This window comes from Columba livia, chromosome 12 (assembly GCF_036013475.1).
Source record: "Columba livia isolate bColLiv1 breed racing homer chromosome 12, bColLiv1.pat.W.v2, whole genome shotgun sequence".
Lineage (NCBI taxonomy): Eukaryota > Metazoa > Chordata > Aves > Columbiformes > Columbidae > Columba > Columba livia.
The window spans coordinates 6,728,410-6,743,557 of NC_088613.1; the positions used below are offsets into that span (position 1 = coordinate 6,728,410).

The 15,148-nt window shown below is 49.9% G+C and overlaps 1 protein-coding gene across 3 annotated transcripts; it reads left to right on the forward strand.

Moving 5' to 3' along the window:
- The first annotated feature begins 2,553 nt into the window (after window positions 1–2,553).
- LOC110357483 (uncharacterized) lies at window positions 2,554–14,478 on the forward strand. Of its 3 annotated transcripts, XM_065077602.1 has the most exons (7): window positions 2,555–2,640; window positions 4,211–4,378; window positions 4,977–5,071; window positions 6,568–6,640; window positions 8,277–8,323; window positions 12,776–12,919; window positions 13,642–14,478. In XM_065077602.1, the coding sequence occupies exons 2-7, from the start codon at window positions 4,257–4,259 to the stop codon at window positions 13,836–13,838; spliced, it is 678 nt and encodes a 225-aa protein (XP_064933674.1). In that variant the 5' UTR covers window positions 2,555–2,640; window positions 4,211–4,256; the 3' UTR covers window positions 13,839–14,478. The 3 variants fall into 3 exon arrangements, with proteins under 3 accessions (XP_064933676.1, XP_064933674.1, XP_064933675.1); XM_065077604.1 differs by lacking the exon at window positions 4,977–5,071 and having other exon boundaries at window positions 2,554–2,640; XM_065077603.1 differs by lacking the exons at window positions 2,555–2,640; window positions 4,977–5,071 and having other exon boundaries at window positions 2,677–4,378.
- The last annotated feature ends 670 nt before the right edge of the window (window positions 14,479–15,148 follow it).

The following is a 15,148-nucleotide window of genomic DNA, read 5'->3' on the forward strand; positions in this document are numbered from 1 at the left end:
GGAGCCCCGAGGGGCAGTGCCCAGGCAGGGGCCCCGGCAGGTGAGCCCGTGGGAGGGCGGCGCGGGGGAAGGCAGCAAACAGCCTCATTGGGGTATTTTGGGCTTTCTGCTTTCAGCCCTAGTGATCCGCAGGGCACATCTCTGCTTGGAGAAGGTGGCCGTAAAGCATCCATCTGCAAAAATATCCCAGCAAACACAGTCTCTCGCCCTCCCCCCAGTTTCTGCGAGCAGCACTCATTCCTTGCTCTCGCTGTAGATCCAGCACGCCGAGTCCTTCCTCCCCAAGAGTATTCTCCCTTTACAAAGCAAGATCATAAAGCAGTGACATAATCCAAGTTTGGCAAACACTTTTGCTGATGTTAAGCCAGTGCCTTTCGTGGTTCTCACTGCTGCTTTTGAGTTCATGATATAGATGGCGCAACCGGCTGATTAAATGTGCAGGAGCCTCCCAAGATACCATTTCATTTGAAACGCTGACATTTATATTTGACATTCCAATAAGTGTGGGGCCTTTTTTTTTTTTTAATTAGTTCTCACAAGGGTGCGGGTCAGACACAGCTACACAATGAAGTTCTCCATAGAATAGGTACGATTCAAACAGACGACTCCCAGCCAGACTTCCCAACCCATCTACCTTGCAGCAAAGACTCGAAGCCAAATTAATTAGAGGCCACCCACAAGTAGACGCGAGAGGTGTAGGTGAATCTCTTCACCCGTTCATTCCCCGCCACATCTGCTGAATTTCGACATACATGCTAAGGGTGAGTGGGACGCCTTTGGTGCTAAATAAATGACTTGATTCCTTTCGTTTTGACACCACTCAGCAAGGCTGAGTAGTAAACAATAGTAGTAATGTGGAAAAAAAGAAAGAAAAGAAACATATATGATGCCTCAGTGAAGAGGTGTGATTGTTGGCAAAACATGTCCTGTTTGAATTTATGGGATGTACAGAGTCTTTTTATTAGGGATACTTTTTGCTATTAGCGTAATAAAAAAAAAAGACCAATTGTTTCTGCCATCTGAGAAAACTCTCGGTGGAACAGGCAGAAATCCAGGAATAATTAAGAAAATAATAGTGCACACCCAACAAGAAAAACATTATTTGTTTAAAGATGAAGTCCCTCCAGAATACTTGCTAGTGATTGTATTTCTTTCAAAAGGGGGAAAAACCCTTCTAAATGAAAAGCAGCAGCCAGCAGCTAGTTTATAAGATCTCAAGTGGAAAAAAAGCACAGCGCCGTAATACCTTTCAGTGGTAAAGGCTTTTTCCATTTTCACCGCTCTTATCAGCTTTTGTAAGTTGCAAAACAATAGTGTTTTGCCCTTACATGTTTCCATCAGAGGATCAGCAGCACTTCACAAAGTGTAATTAATGGAGCTTCACTGCTCATCTGTGAGAACTGAGCAATTATATAGCAACAGGGTTTGGGTTTTTTTGTTGTTGTTGTTGTTTGGGGTGGGAGTAAAAGTAAAAACTGCAACGTGGAGATTACGAACCCACCAAGTCAACAGGAGACTTCACAGCTTTGCCCATTCCCAGCGATGGACACCACAAACCTGGAAGTACCCAACTTCCAGACCCGGGTTCTCCCTTGGGAAGGGACTGCTCTGCCCCAGCGTCGCTTTTCCCCGGGCCTCAGCTTGCACAAATCGCCATCCTCCCAAGCTCTGGCTCTTAAGATTCCAAAATCTTCAGAAAACCATGTCTCTAAACCACCTGTTTTCCTCGCAAGTGTCTCGTGGTACCAGCCTGCACCCAGAATGCGGGCCCCAAAATCCTGCTGCCATCCCTGCTGTGTGGCTCTGGGCAGGTGATGAAGCTGTGCCCACCGTGCACGGGAGCACGGCGGGGAACATCTCCTGAGCCTGCGGGTGGGGGAACGGCTGCGGATCAGTGTTTGTGGAGAACTCAGGTCACAGTAGTGGGGAGGAAAAAGAAATCATAAACCTCAGTCTGGTATCGTGCACAGTGTGTGCACAGAAACACGCGCCAAATAACAAAAAAAAATCCACTTTTTACCCAAGTAGGACTAAAAAAGCATCATCCCTCCCCTGGACAGTTTACGTGAGGCCATAAACCACAGAGGGGAGAGGCAGCGGAAGGAGGCTGTTTGCACGAAGGGCAAAGCGGAGCTTCCCCATCAATCCTGCGCAGCTCTTGCGAGTTATGTATTTTTTCCCCCGTGGATGGTTTTGTCCCGCACGCAGCTTTGTGCCGCCGCGGAGCGCTGCTCACCCCGCTCTCACGGTCCTGATGGCACCGCCGTGGCACCGGAGCCAGGGGCAGGTGAATCCACCTCCCCGGGGCCATCACCACCTCCCGCCTCCGCTTCCCCGGCCCCGGCGCGACCCGCGGGGCTGCGCTCCGAAAGGCGGCGGCGTCCGCACCCACCGGGATGCTCAACACCCACCCAACCGCGGCCGGGACCGGGAGCCGCCCGCCCGGCTCCCTGCGGGAGCATCGCCCGGTCCGTCCCGTCCCGCACGGAGCCCGGCGGCCGCCCCGCCCCGTGCCCGGCCCCGTCCCGCCCCGGCGGGCGGTGCTGCCACCGCCCCCGCTCCCAGCAGCCTTTGCAACCGCCTACAATGAAATTTGCGAAGTTTTTTCGGTTTCGGCGCCATTTTCGAGTGGACTCGGAGGTGAGGAGGGAGGGCGGGCAGGGCGGCGGGGCCGGGGCGCCGCGGGGGGCCAACCGCCGCCTCCCCCCTTCTCCTCTCCCCTCCGCGGGCGGGACGGCTCGGCCCGGCCCGGCCCGGCTCGGCGGGGGCGGCACGGGGAGGGGGTGGCGGGATGGGGCGCGCTGCGCTGCCCGCCGGCCGGGGCGCGGGGGGGGGGGCACGGCGCGGTCCCTCCCGCCGCCTCCCCCGCGCCGCCGTGGGCGGGGTCGCGCCGCTCCCCGTGGAGTGGGGACACACACACACACACACGGGCCCAGGAGAAACTTGGAGGAAAACGGGGGAGAAAAAAGCCGTGAAAAAACTTTTTGCGGCGGGGGGGTGGGGAGAGCGGCGGCACCGACAGCGCCCCCCGCCCGCCCGCGCGGCGCCGCACAAAGGCGGCCCGGGGGGGTTTGTGGAGGTCGGCGGCCCCGGGGGGCGGTGGAGCGGCCGGTGACGCAGCGGGCGGTGACAGGGCGGGCGGGGCGGTGGTCCCGCCGCCGGACCGTTAGGGCGGGAGCGGCGCCTTTCCCCGCGCAACGCGCGTCCCGCGGGGGGAGGACGGTTCCCACGTGGGTGCGGGGCGCCGAGCCCCCCATCCAGGACCCCTTTTCCTTATGCGTTTTTTGTTATTAGCAGTTTATTTTCTCGTTGCGGGAGCCGCTCCCGCAGGTGTGGCTGCGGCTTGCCTTTCTTTTTTCCCCCTTTTTTTTTTAAATCGTTTTCCTCTTGACTTTTTTAAAGCAATCCGGGGCGCACTGCCGGCCCCCACTGCGTCCTGGCGTGAGGCCTGAGCTCCCCCACGCCCACCCGTGCTCACCCCCCGCTCCTGCTGCCGAACGGGCACACGTGAGAAAACAGTTTTATGCATTAAAAAAAATAGTAGTATAACAAAAAAAAAAAAGAAGCAAAATAATTTAATTGTTTTTTATTAAACAGCACCTACCTTTTGCTATTTTATATGTTTTTTCCCTCTTGCTGGTTACTTGCTTTGTACAGGAAATTTGAATATCCTGGCAAAGGCCGACTTCCAAGTGCAGCTTTGCTGCGCTGGGTGAGCTGCGGCAGCAACGCGCCGTGCTGGGGGATTTTCCCTTTTTAATTGATCCTAAATGCAATATTTTTCCCCACGTGTGCATCATGTACATAAAGACAATTATTGTGCTGAGTGTTCCAAGGTTAAACCATGAATTACTCTCAAAAAAAAGAGAAAAAATAAGAAATTGTGCTGTGTGTTGTACGCCTGTGTACGTGTGTAGGTGAGGGACCATCTGCCAAGTTTCATCATCTTCTGCTCTGAAGAAATCCAAAGAGCTGCGGTGCTCACCATCAACTGTGAAAGTCTGTATTTAGTTAATCCACTTTGGTGGGATGTGCAGTAAAACTGCAACTGCTAATGTAATAAATGAAGTATAAGAGGGAAGCTTTAATGCTTCAGGCAAACTGACCCAAATATTAAAAAAAAAAAAGATACTGTGCACTTGGTACATTTTGAATTAATGCTCATCTGACAATTTATATTCTTTCTGTTCTTAACAAATACACTTTATAGGAGTCAGGCTTCCAGACCCGTCTCTTGTTTTTTAAAACTGGATAAGATGACAATGCAAAAAAATGGAAGTAACGAGAAGCATCGTACTTTTCTTCTCCTCAGCAGTGTTGAGAAAAAACTGTGGATCCCGGAATTTTACTCTGGATTTTGCTGGTTTTCTGGAGTACTGTAAGTTGACGTCTTACCCCGCAGGCCTTCGCGAGCACCAGTAGCTCTCCCTCGTGTTAACAGCCCCGTCTTGATAAATACAGTCGATCCCGCTCGTAACAATATCGGGGTCGAGTTTCGAATCGAGTAAAGTTAACGAATATTTCTTGCATTATTTGAATTCGCCCTTTGTAGCTGCGGTTTGGTTTCGGGTGCTCTGCCCCACCTAAGAGCACGTTAACGTCGTGCGGTTTAACGTGCGAGAGGTACGCCGTGCTAAAATTAAAATGTAGCTCAAGCATGCTGTTATTTATGTGGAATACATGCCGCTTCTCTGACCTTTTTTTCTGGGTAAATCTGTGAGAAAAAAAAATACATTTTTAACAATAAAGAGTGAGAAATTATCTGCTCTCATACCGCTTTGACATACGGGAGGGAAATAGATTATTTTGTCCCACCCAGGCTGAAGTCTCAGCTTGATGAAACGTGTCGGGTTGATTCTCTTCCTCGTGCTGTGTGTGCCCGAGATGGGCTGCAGGTCCCCCCGCGCACCGAAGCGTCGCGGCTGCCTGCGGTTCCCACGTCCGACTGTTCTTTAATAGTCGTTTCTCTCCCGCAGCCCCGCGAGGCGAGTCCTGTCGAAACGTAATAGCTGGAACCATGTGGTGGTTGTCGATCAAGCATCGGGGCCGATTCCAGCTATTAGCCACATCTGTAAATATTAATTACGTGACTTTCGTTTGAATTTCGTTACTCAAAGGAAGGCAGGAATGAAAGTGGTGTGATTTTTCTTTCCAGACCCAGGCAGATGTGAAGTGTTTCGGTAGTGCTACTCGCCCCCGTATTTTCATTTTGTTACCGTAATTGTGTCTCAGTAATTACTATCTGAGACCTTCAGCTGTAACGAGATGATTTATTTTAATCTTTTTGTAAAATAGTAAATGCCTTTTTTTTTTTTTTTAATTTTATTTTATTCTTTCAAATGAGAACAGTGACTTCAGGATTTGTTTGTTCGTGTCCCCTGAAAAACTGTTCGATAGCGGAGTTGGTTTTCTGTTTGTTGTTTTGTTTTTTTTGTTGTTTTCTGTGCTTTACGTATATAGGAAATGCCTAATACTTGTCTTTGAGTTTACCTAGCGCTGAAGTTAGCGAGTTGGTGAAGGCTCTGTATGCAAATCCGTCCTGTCATGGGCTCGTATATTTATTTCCTTTCCCTTGGTGCTCTTTCTCACTTTTGGTTTTTTTATCTTCTTCCTTTTTTCTTTTCTTTTTATCTGTGCGGAGCCAGGAGGGACTGAGTTGTGTTTTAAGGGAACCCTGTATTTCAGGCTGAATTTTAGTGCTGTGTGTGTTTGGGCTTAGGGTGGCGGGGGGGATGGTTTTCACTGAATTGCCCAGTATACCTTGGCAAGCAGCAGTTGCACTGTTTTGTGAACTACATAAATAGATTTCTGCATATTCAAGTCCCCCAGTTGTTTGGGGGAATTAATTAAACCCCTGTAGGTGTCTGGCTTATATAGATGACGGGTGGAAGTCTCGATTTCCAGCAATAGCTGGTGTGTGGAGCCTGTGGCAGCAGAAGAGCTCTTCCATCAAGGTGGAACTTTTGGGGCAGTTGTGCTATTTGGGACCCCCAGCCGTGCCGGGGTGCTGCTGCAAGGCTGGGGGTGCCCTGGGGAGCTGCCTCCCCCCAGCGAGGGGCTGAGCACCTCACAGTGCCGCCATAAAAAAATCCAGCCCCCGAATAGCCTGTCTGCATCTTACATGTCTGGGTGGTTTATCACCAAAATCAGCGCAAATCAGATATTTCCTTTGCATCTGCTCTGCCCAGAGCAATGGGCTGCTGTTGCTGCGGCTGTTTTAAGCCTCTCATGCCCCCAGAGCTTCTGCTGGTTTGGTCTGGCAGGAGCTGTGCAGCACTGGGGTTGTGTTTCGGGGTTCCCCATGATTTGGGGCTCCTCCTGCTCCTCGGGTACCGCTCCTGGCAGCAGGATTGGGGAGGGGTGGGACGCGATGTCTGTTCACGTGCTGCCTCGCAGTCTGCCCTATCCACAAGTGAAAACTTGATTTTTTTTTTAATATATTTCTTTTTTCCCCCAAATTTTAAAAACATTTACAGCCATCTGTGCGTGCCCAGGGAGGTGACCCCTTCCCCAAGCACGGGGTGCCCCATGAGCACCTGGTAACCCCTTCTGTGTGTTGCTCCCTAGTTCCATCGAAACAGCGGTGGCCGGGTGCCCGGGGAGGGTCGGTGCAGACGGAGCCGATGTGCCGGCGTTCCAGGTGAGTTGGGAAGGTGAGTTCGTGTGCCCAGCCCGCTCCGAAATACCTGCGGCATCCACATCCCTCGGGATAAACGCAGGTTCCTCCGAAATGCGTGTCCCTTCTTGGACGCTGCAGGTAATGCCTCGGAAAGATTGAGATAGGTCATCCTGCCATCTTCCTCATTTAATATTGAGAATCCAAAGCACAAACTTAAGTCTGGAAGAAGCAGAAGTGTGAGATGGGGATGATTCAAACACAGAACTTTCTGTTGCTTAAAATAACAATGCTGCCATGTCACAAGCACAGGTATTTTCTCAGATACGTATTCCACTGCCTATCCCAAATTTCCACTTGCCCAGTACTCGGTGTGAATGTTGATCTCTCTGTGCTAGAGAATAAGCAGGTGGAGGTGTATTGAACCACACTTTGGAAACACCTCCTTGCCTAAGAGAGCTCTTGCCCCCCTTGTCAAACGAGGCTAAATAGTGGTTTTTATATATATATATATGTGTGTGCATATGTATATATAAAAACATTCATTAAAACCTGAACCTCAAACACAATCAAAATGGATTCTAGAGCTGAGCGTGTTTGCTGTTGTTTTGGGGTTTGAGTCACTTGAAGAGCTGACAGAAATATGACTATACAGGCCCAGTCAATTGAAACATTGTTACAGAAATAATTAATGGTAAAATCATGTGTTTTTTCATTTTAGCTTGTGCGGGTTTAACTTTCTCTGGGTACTTGGCTGACTTCTTTGCAGTACGTAGCAATTGCCCATTAGAGAGTTGGACCTGGTGCTGTCGGTACTGAGGACGTTGAAGTGGCGAAAAAAAATACACTGCCTTTTGGTTGGCAAATATTTGATTTAAAATTTGCAATAGTTTGGCACGGGTCACGAGAGCTTTTGAAATTCCTGGTTTTGAGTTTGCTAAACAGGCAGGGACCGGGAGGAGGACAAACCGACGCGTTCAGCGCGAGGGGACGGCACGAGCATTTGGACTGACGGCGGCGGCGTTTCTGACGTTGTTCAGGGGGTTTTTTTTGTTTTGTTTTGTTTTGTGATGCTGCTTTTTAAGAAAATGAATTGGAGGAAGCTGTCACATAACTGGGGGAAAAAGAAAAGTGGAAAGGAAACACAAGAAATGTCAGGCTGTCTGCGCGGCCCCGGCGGGCTGGCGCGTCAGTGCCCCGGCTGCTGGGGGGCCGGGAAGTTCCAGCGTATCTTTAACGTCTGGTCGCATAAGTTTTGTCCATTGAAATAGTAAGTAATCAAGCTTAAAAAAAAAAAACGCAAGAGGTGGTATTTTAGATTTCTCAAAGTCAAAACAAGCCAAATAAAAAATACTTGAAGGAGAACTTAACAGGTTTGAACTGCTGGAATCTGGATTTAAATGTTAACATTGCGACTCCTGGAAGGTCCTTGATGTTCAGCAGCTCCTAAGAGGAGGACAAGGTAACATTTCCCCAGAGACTGGAAGGGCCGGGAAGGTCCGTGGGATCTGCTGCAAAAGCAGCAGTTCTGCTAGATGTGAAAGTGCAGATTTGCTGAGACCTGGATTTTTTTGAGGAGGGGGGTACACGCACAGTTTATTCCTGATTTTGTTTCTGAAACAGGTTTGTTTGCACTGTGTAACTTCTTGTTCTCTTATAGTTACAGACTTTCTGACAGCGCCTGTGAAGAAAAAATGTCTCGTGATGGTAATGCATGCATGCTAAATGTCTTCATTGTAGAGTGTTCTTCAGTACCTTATATCATGGTTAAAAATATATATATATCTATTCAAAATATCATTTGGAATGTCAACATTCAGTGGGCTTTGAGGAGATGTAGCAGCACATCATGGTTTGTAGGGACAAGGAGATACAGACCATTCTGGGCTGCCTCATTACCTCAAGGATAAGACAAGAAAATGAGCTTCTGGTTATCATAGATGTATCACATGTATCTCTTTAGTTCAGTTGAACAGGTACGTGTAGATAAGTTTTCTTGGCGCTTTTCTCTGTGCACATCCTTTGCAGCGACAAATACATTCCCCGTGAGCGTGTGTGTGTGTCTCAGCGGGGCTGGCCCTGCAGGTAGGAGGGACTCGTAGCTCCTTTTTGTTCTCCAACATGGGCATGGCCAGCGTTGGCTGGGGCACCGTGCCTTCAGCTGGCACCTCGCCCCGCACCTCTTGCCCTCCGGTCCTTTCCCCAGCAAAGGATCAGCCAGGTACTTTGTTTCCCCGTGTTTGGGGTGAAAGGGGGGGTCTGGAGGCAGTGGCGAGGCACTGGGATGCAGAGCTGTCAGCAGTGCTCTAGCAGCACGTAAATACTGGAGTTTAGGATTGCCTGTTGCTCTCCAGTATTGCATTGCTGCTTTAGTGAGGCTGGAAATCGGTCCCTGCCGCAGGAGCCAGGGCTCTGGCTCTTGGGGTGCCCCCTCGGCACCCCACAGTACCTTCCACCTTCCTGCTTTGGGCTCTCGTCTCCCACACCAATAAACCACTGCGGAGGCAGCAACGAACGAGGGCTTGGTGTCGTTAATGGGGAGGGGGCTGCACCCCGACACCCCTGTGCTGGTGGGTACCCGATGCCCCGTCCCAGGGATGGAGCAGGCAGAGGACATTGCCGGGGCTGGGAAATGCTGCCAAGCCCCTCCCCAGCATCACCCAGGGGTGTGGGGGACATGGTGGGGGTGTGAGGGCTGGTGGGGACATGGGGACCACAGCTTCAGCTGGGTGGGAAGAAGGAGGGGTGCTTTGTTCCTGGGCTACTCCAGAGGGAGCCATGTGAAAGAAACATCTTTCCCCAGCCACTATTGGGGTACTCGGGTGGGATGTGGCCAATAGCCAACATTTGGCAGCACCTGGGGAAGAGTTTGGTGGGTCTACAGGTCCTGGAGAGCCTGGGGGCTTGACTGCAGACCCATCACCCCAGCAGTGAGCTGAACCCTCAGGTGAAAGGGTTTTTTCTCCAGTTCTGCCCTTGGGATGTCGCCACCTCCAGCTTCTCAGCCCAGGTGGGAGCAAAGAATGGCCACAGGGGCCACCATGGAATTGGGGGTGCTCCTGGAAAGGGATGGGATGGTGCTTTCCTTGTCAAGCATCCTCGCCATCCCCTGTCCTGCAGTGGTGCTGCAGCATTGACAGCCCCATCTGCAGTCTCCTGTTGGGCGCTGCTGCCTGTGAATCCCCAAACATTTGTTTTTATTACTATTTTTGGGAAGTAATAAATCGCAGTCAATAGCTGTGGGGTGGCGGGGAAGTGTCCTCTTGTTGATTTACAGCTTAATCACAGCTCCTCATCTGTGGGGTGAGTATCGGTACCCGCAGGAGATGGGCACACGGGACCCCCCAGCACACAAGGTTTTCCCACCCCAGGAGGTGCAAAAGGTCTGTCCGTGGAGCAGCTTTTTAGAGCCTCTGCCCGTGAACAGGTCAAAATCAATATTTGGACGTGCAACCAACCCATTTCAAATCAGACATTGGTATTTCACTTGTGCCTGTTAAACCGTTTATTCCTGTTTTCTACAAGTCAAGCCTGTAATCACTATGTAAGATATTGCTTTCCTTCAGGAAAACAACTTAATAACTTGATTTATGGGGAAATTGGTCAGTAAAGTGATGAATTCTGTACTTCTATGCTGTTATTAATTTCACGTGAGATTTTTTTTATACAAAAGTTTTGGCGTTTATAGGTGGAGTGTTAAGAGTTAAAAATTGGGTTTATTCCTTCTTCTTAGATCTCTTTGTTGTGATCAGTTTGATCTTAGCTAGAAAAGAGATTTTCACCTCATTCACAAATAGACTCTTGCTAAAACTGCTTTCAGGCCACAGTCTCCTGCCAGCAGCAAAACAACTGGGCAGTAACAGGAGGGTAAAAGCACCACATGGTTTTCAAAGCAGTGGGCAAGCAGATAATTTAGAGGCTGAATCAAGCCAAGTGGGAAAATAAGTGGTCCCAGGAGAGGCAGAAAAGCGCTGGGCTGTGGGACACGCACCGAGCCCGGGGACGGTCCCTGCCCGACCGCAGCTCCGGTGATCAATGTGCCATGGTTGGGGATGCGGGATGGGGGCTGAGGGCGCGGCACGGGGCTTCATATCCATCACGGCATCCCCTCTGCTGCTCCTGGGTGCCCTGTGAGCCTGTCCCTGCTCCAAATATTTCAGGACGTTGCCAGTTATTAATACAGAAAGCCCTGGGGTGCAGGTGTCTAGCGGTGCTTTTCTGTCTGAGGAGATGGGGGAGCTCCTGTCGTTGCTTTTCCTTAAAAGTAAGTTTGCCTTCAGCGTGTCTGCAGGTTGACTTCATTACTGCATTTGAGCACAAATCACTGCGGGGGGGAAACAAAAAACCAACCCACCCCAATAGACATCCCCGGTCTGGCTCAGCCCCGGAGCCCCCGCTCACGGGTGCTGTGCAGCTGTGCAAAGGGGCAGCAGCCGTGCAAAGCAGATTGGGGGAGTTCTGTTTGCGTAGGGTAAAGATGTATATTTTGTGGTTTGAATGTGAAGTCTGCTGCATCAGGAGCATGTGGCCACTGTGGAGGAAAAATCTTTGAGCTTCCTCGGTAGTTTTTGGTGTGATTTTCTGAAGCTGGAAGGCGACGGTTCCCTGTGACAGGTTCCCTGCAGCACATCTTTACACCACTGCGGGGCTGCTGTGTTGAGATGACGACACTGGATGTGCTTGGGAATCACACACTTCTGCACCAATCTGTTTTTCAATTTCACTCAGCCCGAAAGCCTCCCACGTACTCAGAGCGGGGCTGCGTTACTCTGCTCACAGTACCAGGTACCTCCGTTAGAGAGACGGTGCTGTGGGAGCCAAATGAGGTGTTGCAGATTCCTGTAAACACTAGAAGAGCAACCCCCAAAGCCACCTTATCTACCTTCAGTATTTTCCTGCTCGCCTCCTTTGATGCAAAAGGAATTTTTGGCAAAGGTATCCAGCATTATCTTGCTTTCCTTGCACTTCTTGCCCACCCACCTCAGCTGCTCGTCCTGCACCAAGCCAGGGTGGGTTTGGTAGGTGTTTGTGCTGTTCCTTGCACAACAGCAGCTCCCAGTGCTGGGTGTGAATACGTTCAGGTCCTGCTCCTTGCACTACGGAGGAGAAGAAACAATTTATATGTCTTGCTGTCTCTTAGCAAGGGTAATTTTGACTGACTCTGTGTACCCAGTTGTGCAGCTGGGAAGCAGCCAGTATCTTTGATGCAAAGCTGCAAAAAAAGGACAGAATCTACCTGGGTTCAATGGAACGTGGCAGGCACAGGGCAGAGCAGGAGCCAGCTCACCTGCTCGGCCAGTAAAGTTTGCTGCAGCAGGTGTGCGATGACCAGAGCGAGCAACGGTGCTGGTGCCCTGATGACTCAGTGGGTCTTGGCAACAAACTCACCAAATGGAAGGAAAATTCAAGTTCAAGTCTTTACGTTTCTAAAGCAAAGTGTAAGATTTTGGTCTCAGCAATTTCTCACATAAATCCATTCTTGTGTGATGTTCAACAACAAGGTATTGAAGGTGACTCGAAATAGGATTCAAGTAGAGCATATATTCATTTATAAACTATCCAGAGTGAGTTCCCATGCCATATGCTCTGCGAGAGAAAATAGCTTCCCCCTCATACTGCAAAGAAATGCTTTGGGTGTGCAGGAGTGCGAGGCACAGTCTGATGGGAGGGACGAGGTGGTGTGGAAGACACATCTAGACAAGAAGGGGATTTGTGGTTATTCTGTACTAGAAAGCACAAGATGGTTTTCTAATTGCAAGCGTAAGGAGATATTTCTATTTGTAGAACAGATGTATTAGGATATCCCTACCTAGTATTTTGTATTCTCTGATTGATGTTGGGTATTTTACATTTTGTGAATGGAAAAAAAATGTCAAGAAAGGTAACTGGGGAGAAAAGAGCTGATAAAGGCACTGCAATGCATATTTAAAAGCACACACACCCCCTCCCTACCCCCTCCTCCCTGCCTGAGGGCGGCTTTGTCAGTCCCGGCTCATCAGACAGGGAACAGGCAAGCGAAGCATCATCGGCATCGCTGCTCTGGCGCTTCCCGGGCCCCGCGGGTCACCCAGCGGGAAGCACAGGGAAGGCAGCGCATTTCCTCTGTCCCCAGACAGTGTGTTCCCGGGCACAAGGATTTTATCCCTCTCCCAACTGCAGGACAGCGAAGCCAACAGCCCGTGCTGGTGACAAGTCCCGTGGCAGGAGCAGCAAACCCGGCCCCACGCAGCATCCGCACAGCGTGCACGGCACCGGCACCTCCACCCTGCACAACCCCGGGGAGACACAGCGCGGCAGCGGCAGGTGGGAACAGGTGAAATGAACACGGTTACTTCGCTGCTGCACATAGCAAAATATTGTGGGAGAACTAAGTTTTGTCTAAGCCTCTTCCAAAGGCAATCCTGTAGCGTTCCCAGCGGTGTTCCTGACGTTTCACGGTTGTAAATTGGGCCCAGTGGTAAGAAGCCTAACAGAGCTGGGGCTGGAGTTGGAAGTAGATGGTTTCTTATTTAATAGCTGGTTCCTTATTTATACACACAGACACTGTCTATTGGGGTGTTTTCCTGACTACATTTGTGAAGGGGAGTGTAGGAGAGCACAGACTGTCTGGAATAAAAACCCCACACCTGATGCCCAAGTCGCAGCTTCTACACACAGTGATTTGCTATGGGCAACCTGGAGAGATGCAGAGACACAAGATTCTTGCTTCCCTTTCTGGTTACAGTGGAGGGAAAAAATAAAGATGCCACTGATGACCAGTTGCTAGAGAAATAGCAGCCTCTTAGTGGAGCAGGCTAATCTACCTGCAGCTTGACTTACCATCACAGACCTGCCCCTCCTGCCTGGTATGAAAGGATTTCCACCTTCCGAGATGTTCCAAGTCACCAGTTGGTGTTTTAGGGGAGCAGAGCAGCCTGCAGGAAAGCCTGTATGCAGAAATATGTTTGCAGCCATCCAGACGTATCCTCAACACACACCTTGCACACGCCTTTTATCACCTGGTAATTGCATGAGCCCTTTCTCAGCTTCCCTAGGGATGAAAATCCTCGCTGGCAATTCTCACACCATCCCAAATCCTTGTGCTTTTCTGGCCCTTCGCCCCGGTGTCTGCAATGACGGTGACCTTACCGAGTATCAGCATCTTCACAGAGCTAGGAAGCAATTCCCTCATCAGAACAGTCATCAGACTATATCTGCTTGTGAAATCACATCAGGTCCTTAAACACTACAAGAAGGAAAAAGAAAAAGAAAGACAATGGTAATGTTTAATTTGTTTATAAAAGTGATTGTACTCAGTTGAGAGCTGATCTTGCAAGGTGCAACCTGAACAGGAGTTAAAGTCAATCAGAGATGGCAGGAACAGCCCTTCAATGAACTGAGAGTAACCAGCTCCCCCAAGTCGTGTCAGATCCTCACTGCTGCATTAGTGGGTGCTGAGCAGGACTGTCAGAGCACAGCAGGCAGTGCAACACCCCCCCATTTCACCAGTCAGGATGTACAATCACAAGGCAGCTTCAAGATCCACGTTTGCCTCAATTTTCAACACCAGGATTCACAACCCCCGAGTGAACTTGCCAGCTCAGTCCTCAGAAAGACCTTTAACTGCAGCTCCCAGCTCTGTCTAGAGGGCTTTAGCTTCTCATCAGTGTGAACTTAAAGCAAGAAGAATAAACGCTCCAAACACGTGTGCGGTGCCAAGCCAGGCAGGCGGGTCATCGCCGCGTGCAGAAACGCCAGATGTCACAGGGCGAGACAGTGCATTAAAGCCTCGATATTCAACATTATTTTCCCAGCATACGTTTGTGATTCATAAAATGTGGAGCTGTAATGAATTTCAAATGCCACATAAATGTTCAAACACAGGATTTTTCTCTGTGCTTTCATAATCTTTTAACAGTACATGTCTGGGTTGCATAAAGTTGGCATTTAACTTTCAGAGGTGTGACTAAATACGCAGTCTTTTAACCAAAATTGCTGAATAAAACCTAATCATTGCATTTTCAGCTTTTTTCAAGTGAGACTTTACCTTCCTGTGGTGCACGCACAGGTGCTGTAAAAGGCTGCAATGTTTTGGAACTGTTTTAGCAAGGGCAAGGGAGCGGGTGACTTTTCCTCTGAACAATTTTCAGAGAGTACCAAAAGCTTTTGAACGTGGAATTTACCACCCTGGGGTGATAAACTCCACCTGACAAGCACCTGTGTGAAGGAAACGCAAGGAAAACCTTTAAAAATGCCCATCCCCATTAGAAATGTGGGAATATAGAGAGGATTTTTATATTGAGTATCAACCTTTTCCATCAGACGCAGGTGAGGTTTGTCGGCCAAGGGCAGCGTTGCTGCTGGGGTCGGCGCAGCTCAGGATCTTCCCAAACCTCTCCTGTCATTACACCACGTTCACGTGTTCGTGCAGTTCCAACTCCTACCCCTGGCAGACCAGGAATTTCCACACCTCAGCTACAGTCTGGAAGATTAAACCCCCTGTTATGACTAAACCTCTCCTCCCCTTCCCAAATCACAGCATTTCAATAACTA

Excerpts from the sequence above, each read along its gene's own strand:
- LOC110357483 (XM_065077602.1), top strand. The coding sequence starts at position 4,257 with ATGACAATGCAAAAAAATGGAAGTAACGAGAAGCATCGTACTTTTCTT. Across the intron at positions 4,379-4,976 it reads TGCTGGTTTTCTGGAGTACT|CCCCGCGAGGCGAGTCCTGT; the intron begins GTAAGTTGACGT and ends TCTCTCCCGCAG. Across the intron at positions 12,920-13,641 it reads ACACAGCGCGGCAGCGGCAG|CTTCCCTAGGGATGAAAATC; the intron begins GTGGGAACAGGT and ends GCCCTTTCTCAG.